We start from the raw sequence: 19615 nt of genomic DNA, 5'->3' as shown, positions 1-19615 counted from the left end.
ATGAAATATTAATTTTTTTCTAACCATGAAAAAAAAACAATAATAAAAATGCAGCTCACAAATTTTTTTTAGTTTTTACATTTAAAATAATGTTGGCTTTTGAAAAAATATTTACTCTGTATTTTAACATTTTTTTTCAAATTTAATTTTTATACTTAATATTACATGGGGAAAAAAAAATAGTACTTTTTATTTTTTTAAAAAAGTAAAAATATAAAATAGTTTAAAAAATTATTTTTAACAATTTCACATCAAAGAATCAAAACTCGCACATATTCATTCATAGAATGCTGAAAAAAATTAATAAAATATTTAAATTTCAAAATTAAACTCGTCGTTCATTTTTTTTTTTTTTTTCATGAATACATAAATCTTTTTTTAAATACATTAGTTTTCAAAATCACATCAAAATTCAAAAACAAAATCATAAATAAAAATAAATAAATAAAAATGAATATTATTATCGTTTTTTTTTTTTAAATTCAATTTTACATTCAAAAGTATTTTTCATTGTTATTTTGATAATAATTTTATCATTTCACATGTATCTCTGTACAAAGACAACAATCAAATCGCGACCCTTTTAAAACAACAAATATAAAATTTCGTAAAACAAATATATAGATAAATTTTTTTCTTTTATTTTCATTCGCTAAACTACCCAGTATTTTAAAACTTTCAACATGTGTGTACATATATTTACGTATGTATCCATTACTTTGTAATATTTTCTCTTAACTTCCCGTGGGAATAAATTGTCGAGTAAGGGTTGTGTATGTAGCTCGATGATACAGTCCAGGATGTAACATCATTAGCCTATCTGTGCAATGGTCTACTGGTGCTTTTGAACTTGTTTCCCCGAAGGAAAATGTCTCTGTTCATATATATATCTACATCCCTCTGTACACACAAACTCTCATCATCCCTTTCTTCTATATACTTTCCCCAAGTGCCTATTCCGCTTTTAGCATACCTTTAAATTTTTTTTTTTTTACATTTCAATGGCTCACTAGAGAAACAATGTACAAACAAAAATTTCATTACAAATATAAAAAAACATAGATTTAAAGAATTTATGAAATATACTTTTGTTTATAATAAAAAAAAAAAATCCATTATTAAGTTTTATGGATTTTCATTAAAAAAATACAGTTTCGTAAATTTGAAATAGTTGCTTAATTTTTTCGTGATATTATTTCGAATAGAAAATTTGAAATAATTTAATTATTGTTATAAATTTTTAATATGAAAAATAATATATTCGTATAAACAAGTAAAAGGTGAAGTAGTCGATTTAAATTAGATGTTGGTTCATTTGTTTTTTATCTGTTATTTATTTATGATAATTAATTTAACGTGTTAGAATATAAAATATAAAAAATATCAAGGTTGAATTAAATAATTTGCTTATTCAAATGATTATTTATTATTGTTTTTATTCGTTTTATTGTTATTGGAATTTAATTATAAAAATAACTTGTTTTTATTCGCTGAATATAATTATCAATAATTAAGTAAATTTGCATGATAAATTACTTTATTATGAAGGACATTGTTTATTATTTATTTATCTTTTTATATTGTTTAAAAAATATATTTGAATAATGAGTTAATTTACTTACCAACAAATAGACTTGAGTGGCTCTGCAGTATGATTTTTTTTTTCCAAATTTAATACAGTTTGTTGATATTTTTTTGAACAAACTTCATAGTCTGGCTGTACTTTTTGCATACATGGTGCATGTTTTAAAAAATCTGAAACAAAAAATTCATCGAAATAAAAATTACTATATGTCTTTTGAATAATAAAATTAAATATTCAAAATTGATATATAAACTATAATTATAATTTCAACATTTTTCATTAAAAAATTTCTCATGTCTGCTTTATTTCAGATAAAAAAAATTCCAATAATATCATAAAAAAAAAAAGTAAATAAATAATAATCAATTTTCTCTTCTATAAATATTTTAAAATGAAAATATATTTTTTTTTTTTATATAAACTTTATAATGACTAGAGAAAGAATAAAATAAAAGAAGAAAAAAAAAAAAAAATGTTGATTCTTTTCGGACAAAACAAATGACAAAATAAGATAATAAAATTCAATTAAAAAAATATAAAGATATATAAAAATAAATAAAATAGATATAATTTAAAAAAAAATATATTAATTTAAAATTGTTTTTTTTTTTATTGAAAAGTATAAACGTGCGTGACAAAGCAGCTATGGGAATTTCAGTGTTATCGGATCCATCGAGCAACTTGGAATTTGACAAGAGAGAGATATATATAAATAGGTATTGATGCACTTTGCAAATATATATATACAATAGAATGCTTCTGAGTGCTCTCAACTCAATAATGCATTCAGCACTCTCGAGATTACAGAATTATAGGTGCAACCCAAAGTACTCCTATTGATAACGCATGTCGTATAGAATTTCTAATGAAATTAACTATAAATCTTTTAATTAATAAACACCAAAATAAATTCATCAATAACCAAAACAGGCCTCTTCTCTATTTCCCTAATTACACAGAAAAAAAATTGTAAATTTTAAAAACTTAATTTATCTTAAACACAGCATTAAAATAAAAATACGTATAAAAAATAAAATTACCTAAATAAAAAACTGTAAAACTACTTTGATATTTAAAAAATGTTTAACCATTTTTTAATTGTGTAAAATATTTATAATTAAATTTAATATTATATTTTTATTTTGATAAAATTTACCATCTTGATAACGGCCTTCTTGACAAAGTTCAATTATCGCCATGTTAACACCTTTATAAAGTGAATTAAAATTTTCACGTTGTTTTCCTTCCATGCAGCGAAGTGTATATAGTTTAATGCACGTCATGCCTGCTTCTAAGTCTCTGAAATCAAAAAAAAATAATATAAAAATATTAATTTAATTATAAAAATTTTGCTATTTAAAAATAACATAAAATATATTTCAAGAGATGATAATAATTATATTTTTTGGACTCGTAAATTTATATTATCCTGCTGCTATTATAATAATTTAAAAAAAAAGATCTTTTTATCTTCCATTATCGGGTGCATTGAAGGATATAAAAATAAAACTTTTGGTTGAGATTATATTACGAAAAGCAGAGCAAGGTAATTGGGGTAAAAAAAGACGAAAAAAAAATTAGAAAAAAATTCAAACATACGCTTTCTCTCTCTCTTGGTTTAATCTATAATAATTTAAAAAATTACAGATATAAATGATGAGAATTGAGGATGCATAAGTTGGCTCGTTTATCGAATGACACACATTTCTACACCCTTGGATAATATCAACGAGTATATCTTGAGCTTTGGGGTGGCGCTTTATTACAACATTGGCTTTGTGTTAGTTGTTATACAAGTTTGACCATCTTTCTCTCATTATACTTGGTGAAATACTTGAAATTCAGTGTAAAGTCCACTTCTGAAATTTGGACTCTAGTTGTTGTACACAAGTGTCTCAAGAAGACAAGCAAAAGCAAGCAAAAGCTTTAGTCGATTTACTTGAGATGTACAATCTCTCTTTTATCTTTTATATATATTTTTTTTTATTTATTTTTTTTTTAATTTTCATACTCTAGTTTAAAACCCTTATATACAACTCTCTTCAACTCTTTAACCATTTTCTTCATTACCTTCAAAAGCACTTGTGACTGAAATTCTATGTTTACATAATTTTTATTTTTAATTCAAAAAAAAAATTAATAATAATGAATTGTTATATAGGAATAAATTGTTAGTGAGTTTACATTTTAATTAATATTTTTTTATATTATTAATTGGATCTACTATATAACTTATATATTTCTTTATTTCGAATTTATTTTAAAAATAATATTTTGTATTATAAAAAAATATTATTGAATTTTATTGTAATATAAAACTTGACCACAATAATATCGATAAATCAAATATCATATGGATAATCGTCAAATATTAAAGCCAATTTTTTTTTAAAGCCAAAATATCTATTGAAATATGCCAATATTGCTAAACCTCAATTTTGCCAAACTTCAATTTATATGGTCGTACTATTGGCCAGTATTTCAAACCACTCGTGAAACTCCAAACATGATATATATTATCTGATTCTCCAACGAACTTTAGCCTCCCCGAAAACCAGATACACCAGTTGATGAGAAAAGTAAAATTGGATATAGAGAAAAAAAAATAATAATAGTAATAATAACAATTAAAGTATTAAAGTAATATTAAAAAAATTTAACGTAAAAAGAAATATGAATGAACTAAATAAATGTATGATGATTAAAAAAAAGCATTAGGGATTAAAAATTCAAATAAAGTTTAAAGAAAAAAATTGAAATTTAGTATTAAAAATTAAAATCTAGTATTAACATACAAAATGTAGAATTAAAAATTAAAATTGACTTATAAAAACTAAAATTCAGGGTTAAAGTTTGAACTGTATTATTTAAAAATTGAAATTTATTATTAAACAACAAGTAGTTTGAGGTTTTAAAATTTTAATAATTATATCAACTTACGGACAGAGAGCTTCTAATTCTCGTTTTGTTGTGACGAAACCAAGTTCATTATCATTTGTTATTTTTCCAAGTGGTCTTGCACATATTGCTAAATGTTCATGTCCACAATCATCACCTCGACAGCTTGCAAGCACTGAAAAATACAATCAAAAGAATATAAAATTAATTAAAATTACTTTTATGTTTACATTATAATTATCAAATATTATAATTATAGATTGTATAAATTAATTATCGTTAAAAAAATAATTTTGATTTATTATAATTAAATTTAGTTTTAACGAGAGAGTAATAGTTATTTGTTTGCATGAACTAGCTAAAATTATTTCCTGGTACATGTGATTATGCGAATGGGAGGAAAGTAATATAACAATAATATTCATAGATGACAAAACTCTCAAGTCAATAAAGCTTACTTTTTACTCTTGCTTTGAGAATTCGTAAATCAATGACATTATTTATTCGTAGCTTTAATTTAATACTAAAACGAATATTTAATTATTGAACTTCTAGCTATTATTTGAAGCTCTTAATACCATTAAAATATAAAATAAATCATTCAAATAATTATTCATAAATCAAATATAAATTCTAGCAATTATATTTGTCATATGAATTACATAATTTTTTTAAAAATTGAAATAGATTAAATTATTCATTATATAACATGAATTTACTTTACTTTTGTGAATTCATAAATTTTATTTTTTGTTTCCTCAAAATTCATAATAAAGTTAAAGCATATATATAGTCATTAAAAATTTATGTTAAATAAAAATAATGGATGAGTGGGTATAGTGGTATAACGAATTAATCGTGCAAACTGAAGTCTCTTTGATCGAAATGCTCTTCGTCGAGTCAAGTATACGTGCTTCGATTACTCAAGCTCTCTCAAACGTCAAACCAACAGTATATAAAGGAAACCAAGTTAAACCCCCACAAAAAATTTTCACATTCAAAAAAATATATTTTTAAAAATGAAAAAATTCAAATTTTATATACCATAAAAATCCTGAATTATTCAAAAATAAAAATATGTTATACCTACTTTAAAAACCATCAACTACTTTGCGTCGAAAAAAAGCACAATATTGTCATTAGAAAAAAATAAATAAATAAAATTATAATAAAATATATTCAATTAACAATTCAGCTTTATATTATCATTATTATTATTATAATAAAAAATATAAAAACTTTGTATTTGCAAATAATGTTCTTGGCAGCTTTGTTTATTTTTTTTATTTTTTTATATTTTTATATATATAAAATTTCAACATTGGCACTTTGAAGGAAAGGAGCTAAACTTTTGTCATGGAACAGTAAGAATAAATAAAGAATGAAAGTTACAAGACAAAAAAATATATATATTTCAAGTGACGGCAGCTTGCTGAGTTAAGAGTAGAATGGGGTGAAATTTTAGTATCCCTATATAGAGTCTTGCCAAGTGTCCAGTATGTTGAAGGAAAAAAAAAAAAAAGAAAAAAAGGGGTTTTAAAATATAAAATAAATAAATAAATAATATATAAAAGTAGAATAAATCCATGGTAAAGAAGAGTAGAAACTTGGCGTGATCCAGTTGAGCCGTTGGCTCGCCTTTTTGCCAGATTAAAAAGGATTACATGGTGTATATGGCGCAATGGCCAACACCGGATACCTCAGTATAAACTACAATCCCTTATACCAATGGGTTAACAAACGTGATTTTAAGTTATAACGTATTTATTTTTTATTTGTATTTTATTACCTTTTATACTGTTACAAAGATTTTTAGTTAGTTTTTTTTTTTTTTATTATGTTTATACTGGTTTATACAAAGTCCTGACAAAGATTAAGTATCATTAAAGAGTATTAATTAATTTAAAAGTTAACTAGTTTATTTTAGCGTTTTTTTGATAAAAATAAAACATGATTTTACAGGTAAAATATATACAAAGTTGATCCGCTGTTTGAATTCTTTAGTTAAAGCTCGAATTGATGACAAATTTTTGAAAAAGTCAAGTCAATTGATGTTAATATCGGATCCATGTTTTAAATTTTAATTAATTTTTTTCGCAATAAAAAATTACGTGGTTGATTTTCTGCTTTAAACAAATTTTATAGAATACATTGTATCAAGTTTTTATGTCATTTGAACTTGCATTTGGCTAGAGATTTCTGGTGAATTAATTTTTTTTTCTTTGCAATTTTTTAAACATGATTTATCAAATTTCAACATTTAATAATTTTTGAATTCTCTTGTGTATAAATTGTCGTGATAAAAGTAAACAAGTGTGAGTCCTAAAAAAATCATTTTTCAAAAATAAAAAAGCGTTTTTACATATTGGCCGTTCTCCATAAAAAAAATAAAAAATTGCAGATGATACACTTGTTTATGCACTTGTATATGAAAAAAACCATTTAGTATTTAAAAAAATAAATGTAAGAAAAAAATATAACAAAAATTCTAGCTAGGGCCATTAAATTCGCGTTGGCATCTTAATTTGAACAAATGGTTTTTCTACTGTAAAAACTATCCAGATTCGTCGCAAAAAAAAATCATATATATACAAAATAAAAGCAACACAACAGCATACACATTTTTATGAAACTCATCCGTCATCGTTAGCCATACTGGGTTATACCTGCGATTCATTTTTTTTTTTTTATATTATTTTTTTAAATATTTATTTATTCTTTTGCGAGAAAAAGTCTGTTTTAACCACGAAATTAAACTCAGCTCTAGAATCCAGCTGGACGCCATCAAGAAGCACACATTTTAATTCCAAAAAGATTGGAAAACTTTTGACCTATTTTATAGCGTTTTTTTCTATTTGTCTATTCTTGCAGATAAATAAAAAAAATTCATAAATAAAAAATGTGATTGACGGATATATGTTCAAAGTATCTTTATTTTCCAATCAACTAATTTTTTTTTTTTTCCTTCAATTGATACGTTTTGTAGTTTGAATTGTATCCATATATTTTAGTCAAAAAATATTTTTTCATTTGTACTATTGATGAATAATAAATGAAAAAAAAACATGCTTTAGAAAGAATAAATATTTTTTAAAGATGAAAATATATTTAAATTAAAGAATAATATAGTTTGTGTATTTTAAAAAACAATGATGATATTCAATACAATGAGACCATGGTTTTTTTCATTTCTTTTTTGGCAACGCATAATGATAAAACCACAACAGATATTTTTTTATCTCTCATGTCTTGTAGTGACTTTTCTATACCAATTGAATTTTTTACTATCAAATTTTTTCATCTTTCAAAACTCGAAAAATTGTCCAGTTTAAAATTTATTTTGGTTTAGCTTTATATAACTTTTGAAAAACTGCTGCAATTAATTTTTAAAATAGAGTAATTATTGCCAGAAAATATGGGTCAATTATGATAGATAAAAATTAAGATAATTTGAAGAAAATAAATATGAAAAATTTCGTTATAATTAGATTAAAATAACTTTATAATAAATATTTTATAATAATTTAATTAATTACATAATTAAGCATTGTGAAGGATTGAAATTTTCCCAAATAAAAAAAAAATATTTCATCAAGTAATTGCAATTTTTTATGACTATAAAAAAAATATTTCGTATATAAATAAAAATCACAAATTAATATACCCTTCTTTTATTTGATTTTAATTTTTTAGAAATATATTAATGCATATTTAATTCAACGCAAATTTATTAATGAATGAATCGGCAAATATTGTGGTATCGGAATATCTCGATTAAACCTCAATACGCAAATTTACAATCAGGAAATGTTATAAATATACATGTGGTGAAAATTCAAACTGTGAAAATTTATATTATTTAACTTGTCATGATATTAAACAAATTTGTATCTCAATCGACAATCAAACTATCAACAAATATATAAATAAGAAATAAATTTATGCGTTATATACAAATACATTAATTTTCCAATTGATTTTTTTAACAATATAAATATATCTATATATTGACAATATCTCATCAATCAATATCAATCGTTTTTAATATATTTCACATACTATTTCAAAACATTTATCCTTCGGCTTCCATTACAAATTTATATATTCCTTTTTAAATACAAACTGGCATTGAATATATTTGCCCTGCTATAAATTTTTTTGTATCATCAATAAATAATCAAACAGATAAAAACCAATATTATATTATCGTTGCACTAATAGTACAGAGAAGGGTGATGTTATAATTTTTATTCCATTTAAAAAATGTATATTTTTTTGATAAATAACTCGTTTTCCTTGTTGAAAAATTATTAAAAAATTGATAATTTTGCTTTTCAAAATGATCAATGCGGTAAAGAGGCATATGTCCACTGAAAATATACGTATTCTTTACCTTCCTGGGTAAAAATCGGTTGTCTCGTGAAAATAATAAAAACATCTCGTTTAGTCGTTTCTATCTTGACGAGATCTTTATCCAAGTCTCGTTTGTGAGACAACGAGGTACTTCAACGAGACGATTTGGAGATTAATAGGAGACTTCTTAGAGATTAATTGAAGATCTTATTGAGATATTACCGAGATTTTTTTGAGAGTGCACTGATCATGATTTTAGATTTTGTATAGAGATCAATATTTTTCTCAGAATTAGTTATGTTTTGTCATAAAAATTTCTATAATAATATAACTTATTCAATTTAAATAATAAAGTGTATTTTTTGTAATGAAATCTAACGTATCCTTTTAATGAATCGATTTTCGAAATTTTCGAAATTCAAATTTCAGAAAAATTCAACTTTTCAGTGTCTATTTTTCATTTTTTCATTTTATTTTTTAAACAACATACAAAATAAACTATATCATTTACTTTCAACACAATGATAAAATTAAAAAATACTAATAAACATCAAATAACTTGAGTTTAATTAAATATTCTTTATTAATAATTAAAGTTTATTCAATTTTTTTTCCAATATCGTATTATAATAAATTTTTCAAATTACATTTCATTTATATATTAAATTTTTTTAAATAATAATTATATAATTAAATTGAGTTAAACAGACATATACAATATTAAATTAAAAAAAATAAAAAAATATTGATAATTGAAAAAAATTTATTATTGGTAAGGTGATTTTAAATTACATAAAAGTCGATTAATTAAATTTGCTAATGGTATTTCCATTATCATCATGTATAATACCTCATCTAAAATTATACATGCAATGCTCATCTAAATTATACATGTAATGCCTCATCTAAATCATAAGCCCTTGATATTTTTTTAATCAATAAATTAATTAATTCAATTATTATTATTATTAATACAATAATGATAAAATAAATATTTTTATCATCAACTTTAAATGAATTTTAAAGTTTTAAAATTTATATTATAATACTTGTATTTTTATGACGTAATATATGTGGTTGGATACATGTTATGCGATGAGAAAATAGGATAGTGTATAGCTAAGGGTAGGAGGGTTGGTTTTGAGAAGCGTATCCACATACTCGAGTGTTCCATAAATTTGTGGCCATTTTCGAAAACGTACCGTTGAGGTTATAGTGCCCATGGGACAGAAATTACAAGAACATTACGTGGATGGTCGTTAGTTAATTTCACTAGTCTCGTGTCTGGCCAACCCCTTTTTACTATTTTATCCATACCTCTATATTATTTTCACCGACAAAAGTGTCCTGGTTGTTGCACACGAAATTTCATTTTTAATTTTTTCTCTCTTTTTTTTTATATAATAATGATAATAAAATTAATTTCGAAATAAAATTTAAATTATAAAATTATATTTTAAGTAATTAGATGAATAATTATTGCGTTGTGATAAATTATTATTGTTATTGCTATTGAGCATAAAAAATTAGCATTATTTTACTTGTGAATTTATTTTGAAATCATATAATTTAACAAGTTAATTACTAATTAGCCAGCTCAAGTGGAAAAATCATTTTCAATCATAGCAAAGTTATTTGAACAAGTGTCATAATTACTATATAGTTTTCTTTTTTTTTTTATTTTATAAATATAGAATAATTGTTTAATTATTTTATTAATTTTCATACATACTTTTGCAACTTTAATAAAATTATTTAACTAAGTTTTTGTATTTACACTTTGAGGGTATTAAACTTGGCTATGAAATTTTAATATACAGTATTTTATTGATCCAATCTGATAAAAAAAAATTTCGTTGTCAAGATTCATCCTCATTGTCAAGTTATCATCGAACTAAACTTGATTTAATATGAAAATTTTATTTCAAAATATTTTTCTATACAAGTGTTGAATTAAAAAAAAAGTTAATATATATTAAATTTTTTAAATCCAATATCAAAGAATTATAAAGCTCATATGAAATAATTCAAAAAACTGAAAAAAAAAATAAAATTTCGAATAATTTTTTTTCTTTTTAATATTTTTTAGCAATAGAATAAAATTTAAATAATAAAACAGATGTATTATATTAAAATTTGGGTTGATGTGTATTAGGTGTAACTGAGTTTATTTTGCCTAGGTAAATATTTTTAAGTTTGAACAATTTAATCAGTATATTCATAACGAGTTATAACCAAAAGGTAGTTTCTTCTACACTCTACTTTTTAAACGTGTATGTACATTCAAATATATGAGTGTGTGTAATAATCATACGATAAATTTAAAGGTGTGTAGAGTTAGTATATATATATTCAAGTGAGATTGGCTGCGTCACAATAATATGTAATGGAAAAAAAAAAATAAAGAGTTTATATGTGCGTTGGGGCCACCGGCCGCAAGGCCAGACTTACGGCGTAACTTTGGATTGGCTGATTCAACATCATACGATGTGTCTGTCGCACGTTATAAATACACAGGTACATACATATCAATGTACCTTATAACCCATACACATTTAAAAAACATCTCTTTTTTTAATACATGCTACAACCTCCATGAAAAAAAAATATAAAAAAACTATAAGTTATGAAAAAAAAAAATATGAAATTCATTTAAATGACATTTGAAATGAGAAAAGAATTAAACATAATTTTTTATTTAACTAATTTCTATTATAATTATTTTATTTTATATTATTTTATTCAAAAAGAATAATTATTAAATGAATAATTTATTTTCAAAATTTAATATCAGGTATTTAAGTTTGAACTTTTAGCCGGAATTTTATTTTTATAATGAGGTAAATTTCAAAAAATTTTATATAGTGGTTATTATGAAATATATGTATTCCGATTTGATATAATTTAAAAATATATTTTAGAGATATTAATATTATTATTTTATTTTATAAATAATATTTTATTCATTATGAATAATTAGATGGATGAATAATTAACAACCCTTTGTAATTATACATATTTTAAATTACATATCCGGTAAAAATAAAAAAAAAACAAACTAATTCTAAATTATAAAATTAAAATTAATTTTTTTCATAAAAATAATTATTCCAATATTTATTCAAAATAAAAAATTAATAAGTTGTAATTATTTTCAACTGGTATATAATAAAATAAATATTTAATAATAAAAAAAACTATCAAAGCATACTGAATAAAATCGCGTGACACTTTTCATATCACAATTGAGTCTATAGAGTAGAAAAAAGTGAAAAAAAAAACTTCTTTTTAATAATAAAAATGAATTTTTCTTTTTATTAATAAATAAGGCATTTTACTTTTGTCTGGTTTGTAATTGGAGATAAGCATTTACGAAGGAAAATTTTCTATGAATATTAAAATCGTGTAAATGAGGAGGGATTGAATAAACCATATATATATATTTTTTTATTAAAGGAGAATAAAGAAACATGGGTTTAAAAAGTTGAAAGATATCAAGTTTTTTTTTTTTTTAAATAAAAATTAAAAAGGAAGCTCGTTTCTTATGTTGAACTTGTTTAAACAGGGTAAAATGGGATATATGAAAAGCCTATGTTAAAGTGCATTGACACGTTTGGACTCTCAATGTCATCTCATCATACATAGTAATATTTTTTTAATTTTTTTTCAAAATGATCTTTATTTATTTAATTCAACTATACATGGATTAATCCTTCAGCATAAATAATTATTAGGGCTGGACACGAACCGAAACGATACCGAATTTAGACAAGTTCCGTACCGGTTTCGTCTAAACTCAAAAATTGCTGGTTCCGTCCCGGTTCGGCTCCGGTTCCGTCAAGCCTTGTTTCGTTTCGGTTCCGGTTTTGGGTAAGCTCCGGTAAAATTGAAAATTGTCAGTGTCGTTCCGTTTCGGTTTCGTCAGTTTCGTTTTTTTTTTTTTTTTTTAACTAGAAAAAATTTTTTATTACTTAATTCCAACTCTATAAAGAAAAAAACGTAATAATTAAACAACTGCTACAGGTGATTATTTTTTTTCCGTTTTTTATTTTTTTCGAATAGAATTGGTTTCGGTGTCGTGTCCAGCCCTAATAATAATCATCTAAAAAAAAGTATAAAAGCTCCAAATGATTTCAAATTTCCATAAAATTTAAATTCAGAAATTTTTTAAATTATTTTTATTTCATTGAAAATAGTAAACATTGTTTATAAAAAAAATAAATAAATAAATAAATTCAATTCAGGTCAAGGTTTAGTATGATAATTTCTTTTTTGAAAAAATATAAACACAACAATAAGGACAATTTTTGATGACAAAAAATCATGAAAATAAAATAATATTCTCATAGAATATTAATGAAATTTAAATGAAGTAAAAAAATACATAATAATTATGAGTTATTTGATCTCAATAATGAACGAGTGCAATGCAAGGCGCCTGTATTTTGCAATTTTAATCTTGTATTTGTATTTAAAAATAAATTAAATTTGTTATTTGTGCGTGGAACTTGAGACTCACGGTTGCTGATTTCCGAGTAGACAGGAATGTTTAATGTTTTTTTTTTTATTATTTTTTTAATTCGCATTTAAAATAAATAAAAAGAGAAAGGGTAACGCGCGATACACGCCCATCTTATAAACCAATCAAAATTCACTACGTCATATCGTACGATGTAACGGAAAAGACGTGCCCACGTGGTGGTTGATGATTTAAACACGCGCACTATTTTCAGATACAAAAATCATGCCAAAATAATAAAATAAAAAAATAAATTTATATTTAAATTATCTTCATTTTATTATTATTAATGTTTATTCGAGAAAAATCTTTGATATAGTTTATTTAATTGTTTTTTTATTTCATTAATTTGTGTCAATTAAAAATAAATTTAATTATTCAATTATCATTTGAAAAATTATTTCGAAGTGTTAGAAATAAATTCAATTTAGCCATGTATTTTTAAAAGTATTTTTAAATTTTTTTTACAGTTGATTAAATAATTTTTGATTTTTTTTTTTTTGCTGCACTTGTTGTGATAAATTAATTTAAATTAACGGTGATAAGTTCAAATGTCTGGGAATTGATAATACTATAATGATAAAGCATATTTTATCACTAGTCACTGATTGATAGATAAATTAAAAGTAAAAATAAATAATACGAGATATATTATTTTCATTGAGTAAAATAAACGTAAAAATTTATATATGTATTTATTTTTATTGATTGATGATCTAATTGAAAGGGGGAAAAACTTTAATACGTAGAAATTACGTTGAATAATATTCCTAGACATAAATAATCATAGGTTGTAAACACATTTGTCTGATGCACTGTCAGCAAGTACACGAATGAAAAAAAAAAATAAAAAATTATACTAAAATAGAACTTGATACATATCACGATTTTTTTTAATTTTTTTTTTTTTATAAACAATAACAAAACGTTTATCTTTTTAAATTGACACTACTTGTGTTAGAATTATTTCTATGATTCTAATTATTATTATTTTTTTAAATTTGTAAACAACAATTATATGATCATACGAGAATAATAGATCTCGTTGATTCCTTCAATTATTAGCATATTTTTTTTGTTATGATTATTTGCCTTGACAATAATAACAAAAATAAAATTAATATAATTAAAAAATTTTCTATTTTTATACTCAACAAGTGAATTTAATTTTTAATGAATTAAATTTAAAAAGTTTTCTTATAAATTTATTATTTTTATATGGAAAAAAAAGAAAATTTCAATTAAAATAACTTAAAATGTGTAATTTAATTTTATTTATTATTTATTTATTAACTTACATGAATAAAATGCTGCCAAAAAAATTGCAAACCAAGAAAAATTTTGTTCTCCAACGTTCTTCATTGTAATTAAAAAAAATTTATCAACAAAAAAAAAATATTTAAAAAACACTAAAAATTAAACTTAAATCACTTGAAAAAAAAAAAAAAGATTTTTCAAATATTAATTAACAACACTAAATTACTTTACGTATTAAATACTTTCACTTGGAAAAAAAAAAATTATTTATCATGTCAATAAAAATAACAAACACTTGAGTTTTTCATATATAAAAATGACAATAATAATAATTATTGTAATTATTAACAATAACAAAATAAATAAATAATATATAAAAAATAACAATAATATAAAAATGATTTTTTATTTAACGTATAAATAAATTAACAAGTTTGACTTTTTAATAAATGAGTAGTAGTAGCAGCCAGAGTACTAGTAGAAGTTTTAACTAGTAGTAACGGCCGTCTGAACCAGACTGAACTTTTCACTGATCACACATTTTGGCGGCAGACTTTAAAGAGAGAACGTGAATCCAAGTTTATACAACTGCGCATGCGTACCATGCTCACGCCATTTACTTGTTCTCTCTTTTCTCCTCTCTGCCCTCATCAAACTGTTACCCTCTTTTACGACACGTTATACTCATCATTCTCTCTCTCTTCCCTCTTCCCTTTTTTCCCTCTCAACTTTGCTGTCGCTCTTCACTCACTCTCTCTCTCTCTTTTTTTCTCCCTCGTGTATTTTTTGCATGGCAATTTTCATTTTCTTTCCTCCACCTCATCCTCTCTCACCAACGTATGTAACCACGATATCCTCACAATCCCTTTACCCCTTTCATTTCTTTCTCATACCAACGAAAAAATACCAGCTCAACACTGAAACATGTATGCAACCTGCTCAAGCGTACAATACACAAGATCAGATCATCGGTATATACACTCTTTCAATTCTTTTTCTTCATCTTATTTTCTTTTTTTTTATTATTTCTATTTTAGTTGTATTATTTTTCCTTGATTTTTTTTTTTATTGTTGAGCTCGATTTTTCTTACCACCCTTATATACACTGATACTACTTTTTATTTTCCTTTTTCTTCTTTTCATCCCTGCTTATTCTTGTCTCTCTTTTTTTTTATTTTTTCTCATCATTCTTTAAAATACAGACACTATTTTTATCTATTTCAATTTCTCTCTTGAAAAATCGATAATCACAGATCATATTGTATCGACATTTGAACACTCAAAAGAATATAATATATGATTATTTTTTTTATTATTCGTTTATAAATGTTGAATTTTATACTTAGCTTTTTATTTTTTTATTTTTTATTTTTTATGCACTTGTTCAAATTTGATAATAATGTATTGGTTTATATTTTATATACACATGTCTGAGTTTTATGATACACATTGTGATAATATATATATTCATGTAAATTTTCATTGAATTTAAGTATGTATATGTATCGACGCCACTTGTCATTATGCCTCGTTACGCAAACGTCTCTCGTTTTGATTAATTGGAACACCATCAGTATTGATATAATCAATGTTGGTAAATCCTTATTAAAATTACTATTATTATTTATTTTAATTATTTATTTTCAAATAGAATATCATATATTATATACATAGTTACCATTACGAAATATTACCATCTGTAACCTCCTTTTTTTTTTAATCATTATTTTTTTTAGCTTGATAACTACAGTAGTAATAACATGATTTTTTTGTCCCTTAATTCTTTTATTTGAATTTTTTGAATATACAAAATTATGTAAAAATAATAATGATAGTAATTTAATTTATTTTAATAAAGTAATTAATTAAATAAAAGTGAATTTTATTGATAAGATAAAAATTTTTATATAAAATTTGAATTTCACTTTTTTTTTTCGAAATTTAAATATAAAAATTTAAATGAATAATAAATAATTTATATATGTGTTATCCTCGATGTAGATTTAAACTCTGTGTAGGTAAAATATAAATGCATATCATTTGTTTCGTAATATTATATTGTTTTGGGATTAAACTATTTGTTAAATTTGAAGCGATAGAATCATACAAAATTTTACTCGCTTGGTTATTCATCCCTTTTTAAACACTGAATCCCTCGTAACGTAATGTCATCGTCATGTGGGTTATTTTAACTAGAGAAACTTGTAGATAAATGAGAAAATTATGGATCAAACTCGGATGAATATTATATATATATATCACAGTCGATGTATATGTACATATTAAATTTGTAATATTTGGTAAAATTCATAACGTCAAATTAAAAGTAAAAAATTCTATGCTTTTAAACTTCTATGTATTTCTTTGTTTTTTTTCGCAAATATTTTTACAGCTATACATTGTTTTAATAATAACTAAAAAAAATAATATAAAAAGCTCATTTATTAACTATCAAATTATGAAAAATAGATGTAGTTCCATTAAATTGCAATCGATAATAAAAAAATATGAATTATTTGTAATTTGTATAACTGCATGCAAGCACAAATTAAAATTGAAATAACAATAACAATTAGACAATTATGTGACTGCAAAAATAGATCTAATGATTCCTGATAAATATATATTTAATTTTAATTATATTATTTATTATTGCATATTTTTTTTCAAGATGATTATTCAACTTCAAAATGATTTATAAATTATTTAACATTGTAGCAACAAAAGTTGAGGAGCGTTAGTGCCAAAAAATCTTGTTTCAAAAATAAAAAAGCGTACATCTTTTTTTTTTTGGCACAATTTTTTGTTTATTTTTAGGTCGCATAAACAATAATTAAAAAATTAAAGTAAACAGAGCGATAGTGCGTCAAGAAAAACAGGTATTTCTACATTAACTTACACTTATTTACCTTCAATTTTTTTATATTTAAAAACTTGAATTATATTCAATGGACATACGTTTGTTTACTGTTGATCATTTTGAACATATGTCTTCTTACTATTAATAAATTTTAATTCTAAAAAAGCTCTGCCATTCAAGAGAAATTATTTATCAATAAAAAATATGAAAACACTTTTTTCTTTGCCTTTCAAGAAACTTCTTGTCGACGAGGAAAAATTTATAAATAAAATTTATAAATAATATATAGTTGTTGGTGTAAGTGTGTTATTGAATTTCTAATATTTTGTAAAATTCATATATGTAATATGCTGACTATAAAAAGTACACAAGTTACAACAATGTATATACTGAAAAACAATATGTTGGTGTACTTAGTCAAACATATACATATGCCAACTTTTGTTTTCCCAGACGGAATGTTCTATTACGTGTGGGATTATATTATAGAAACGTCAGAAATCCCGCGTGGTTACTGTGACGCTTAAAATGACGCACACACATATATAATTTCGCATCACTAATAAGAGTCATGAAATATAATATACATAAAGTTAAAGCATAAGTTTATCCAATTTTTTAGTTTTATTTATTGTTAAAATTTCCTCATTGTAATCATTGTTATAATTTATTTAATATAACATTTATTAAATTTTTATTATAATTCTTTTTTGATTGGTAGTTTTAATTATTTCTTAAATTTCGAAATGTGCAAATTTGACGCAAGCACATTCCTCTTTACCCTTCTCATTTCTGTCCCATTTAACAGCGAAAAAATATTAGCTCGGTACTGAAACATGTATATGCAACCTGCTCAAGCGTACAAAACACAAGATCAGATCTCTCTTAATTTTTTTTTTTTTTTTATCTTATTATTTTTTTTTCTTATTTCTATATTAGCTGTATTATTTTTCGTCCATGTGATTTCCGGAAGGAGCTGAAATATTGTTACTTATTATCGGCTAGACACAAGAGACATAACAAATTTTATTTGAGGATATTATTACAAATTTTATTATTAATAAAATGTGATATTGATTTTATTGAGTTGATAAGTGTTACTGATAATTTAATTATATATATAGGGGAGAGTAGCTCGAGAGAAAAACATATTCTTTTTAGGGCATTATAATTGGAATTGTATGGTTTTCATAGTGGACACGAAATACGACCAAAAAAAAGCAATTATATACACGATTACACGAAGCCCGTCTTTTTTTTTCTCGTATATAATTATAATATTTAAATTTATATAATTAATAGCTTCTTTAATCAAAGCTAATAATAAATTCTATAAATAAACAATTGATTGTATATATACATAAATCTATCAGATGTTTATCGTTCACGATGTTTACACATATGTTGAACTATTTAATTGTCTTAAACTCAATTTATTTAATTACATGAAAATACACGTATATTAAAAATAATTTAATATAAATAAAAATTTTATTTAAAAATAATCAACATAATATACGTTTAAATTTATAAAGGTTTTTAATAATTCGGAGAAATTTTTCCAAACGTTTATTCACTCGAGTCTTTTTCGGAGAAACGGTCGAAAAAGTTTTTCCTCGTCAGCAATTTTGGAGAAAATTCGAAGAAATTTTTTCACACATTTCTCCGCATATATGAGTCAATTAGGAAGACATTCGGAGTAATCGCGGAAAAATATTTTTACCAGGGTGTATAAAAAATATAAATAAAAAAAATTCATAACGTATTTTAAGTATAATTGTTCATTCTTTCTTCCGATTGATATTTGATCTTCTCCTAGAGTTATGCTGCTTGTGTGAACCTTCATAACAAAAGCGAAATATAAAAACTTCATTTTTTGTTCTTTCTTAGATGGAGTGCATACACGGAGAGAATTTTTTATTTTTTTTTACGAAAAAAACATAGCAAATTTTACAATGGCCCATAGCTGAGCTGCGCCATCTTTCGGTTTCATGATATTTTCATATGGGCCATAGCAAAATATCGTGTGGGCGTGGCTATTTTTTTTTTGTGTACCATAGTAATTTTTGTTATGGTCAAACGCAAAATTTATTCCATTTATTGAAAATATTATAAAAATTTTTTTTTTTATTGTCAATATCTA

At 23.2% G+C, this 19615-nt stretch overlaps 1 protein-coding gene across 1 annotated transcript; it reads right to left on the bottom strand.

Annotated features, from left to right (window-relative positions):
- Positions 1-430: 430 nt before the first annotated feature.
- Positions 431-15157, bottom strand: LOC122849616. Its single transcript, XM_044148384.1, has 4 exons — positions 14654-15157; positions 4526-4658; positions 2742-2884; positions 431-1755 (listed from the first exon to the last, which is right to left on the bottom strand). The coding sequence occupies exons 1-4, from the start codon at positions 14715-14717 to the stop codon at positions 1619-1621; spliced, it is 477 nt and encodes a 158-aa protein (XP_044004319.1). The 5' UTR covers positions 14718-15157; the 3' UTR covers positions 431-1618.
- Positions 15158-19615: the final 4458 nt, after the last annotated feature.

Source organism: Aphidius gifuensis, linkage group LG2, assembly GCF_014905175.1.
Source record: "Aphidius gifuensis isolate YNYX2018 linkage group LG2, ASM1490517v1, whole genome shotgun sequence".
NCBI classification, from domain to species: Eukaryota; Metazoa; Arthropoda; class Insecta; order Hymenoptera; family Braconidae; genus Aphidius; species Aphidius gifuensis.
The sequence above is the reverse complement of the archived record's forward strand: the minus strand, read 5'-3'. Positions and strand labels throughout refer to the sequence as shown.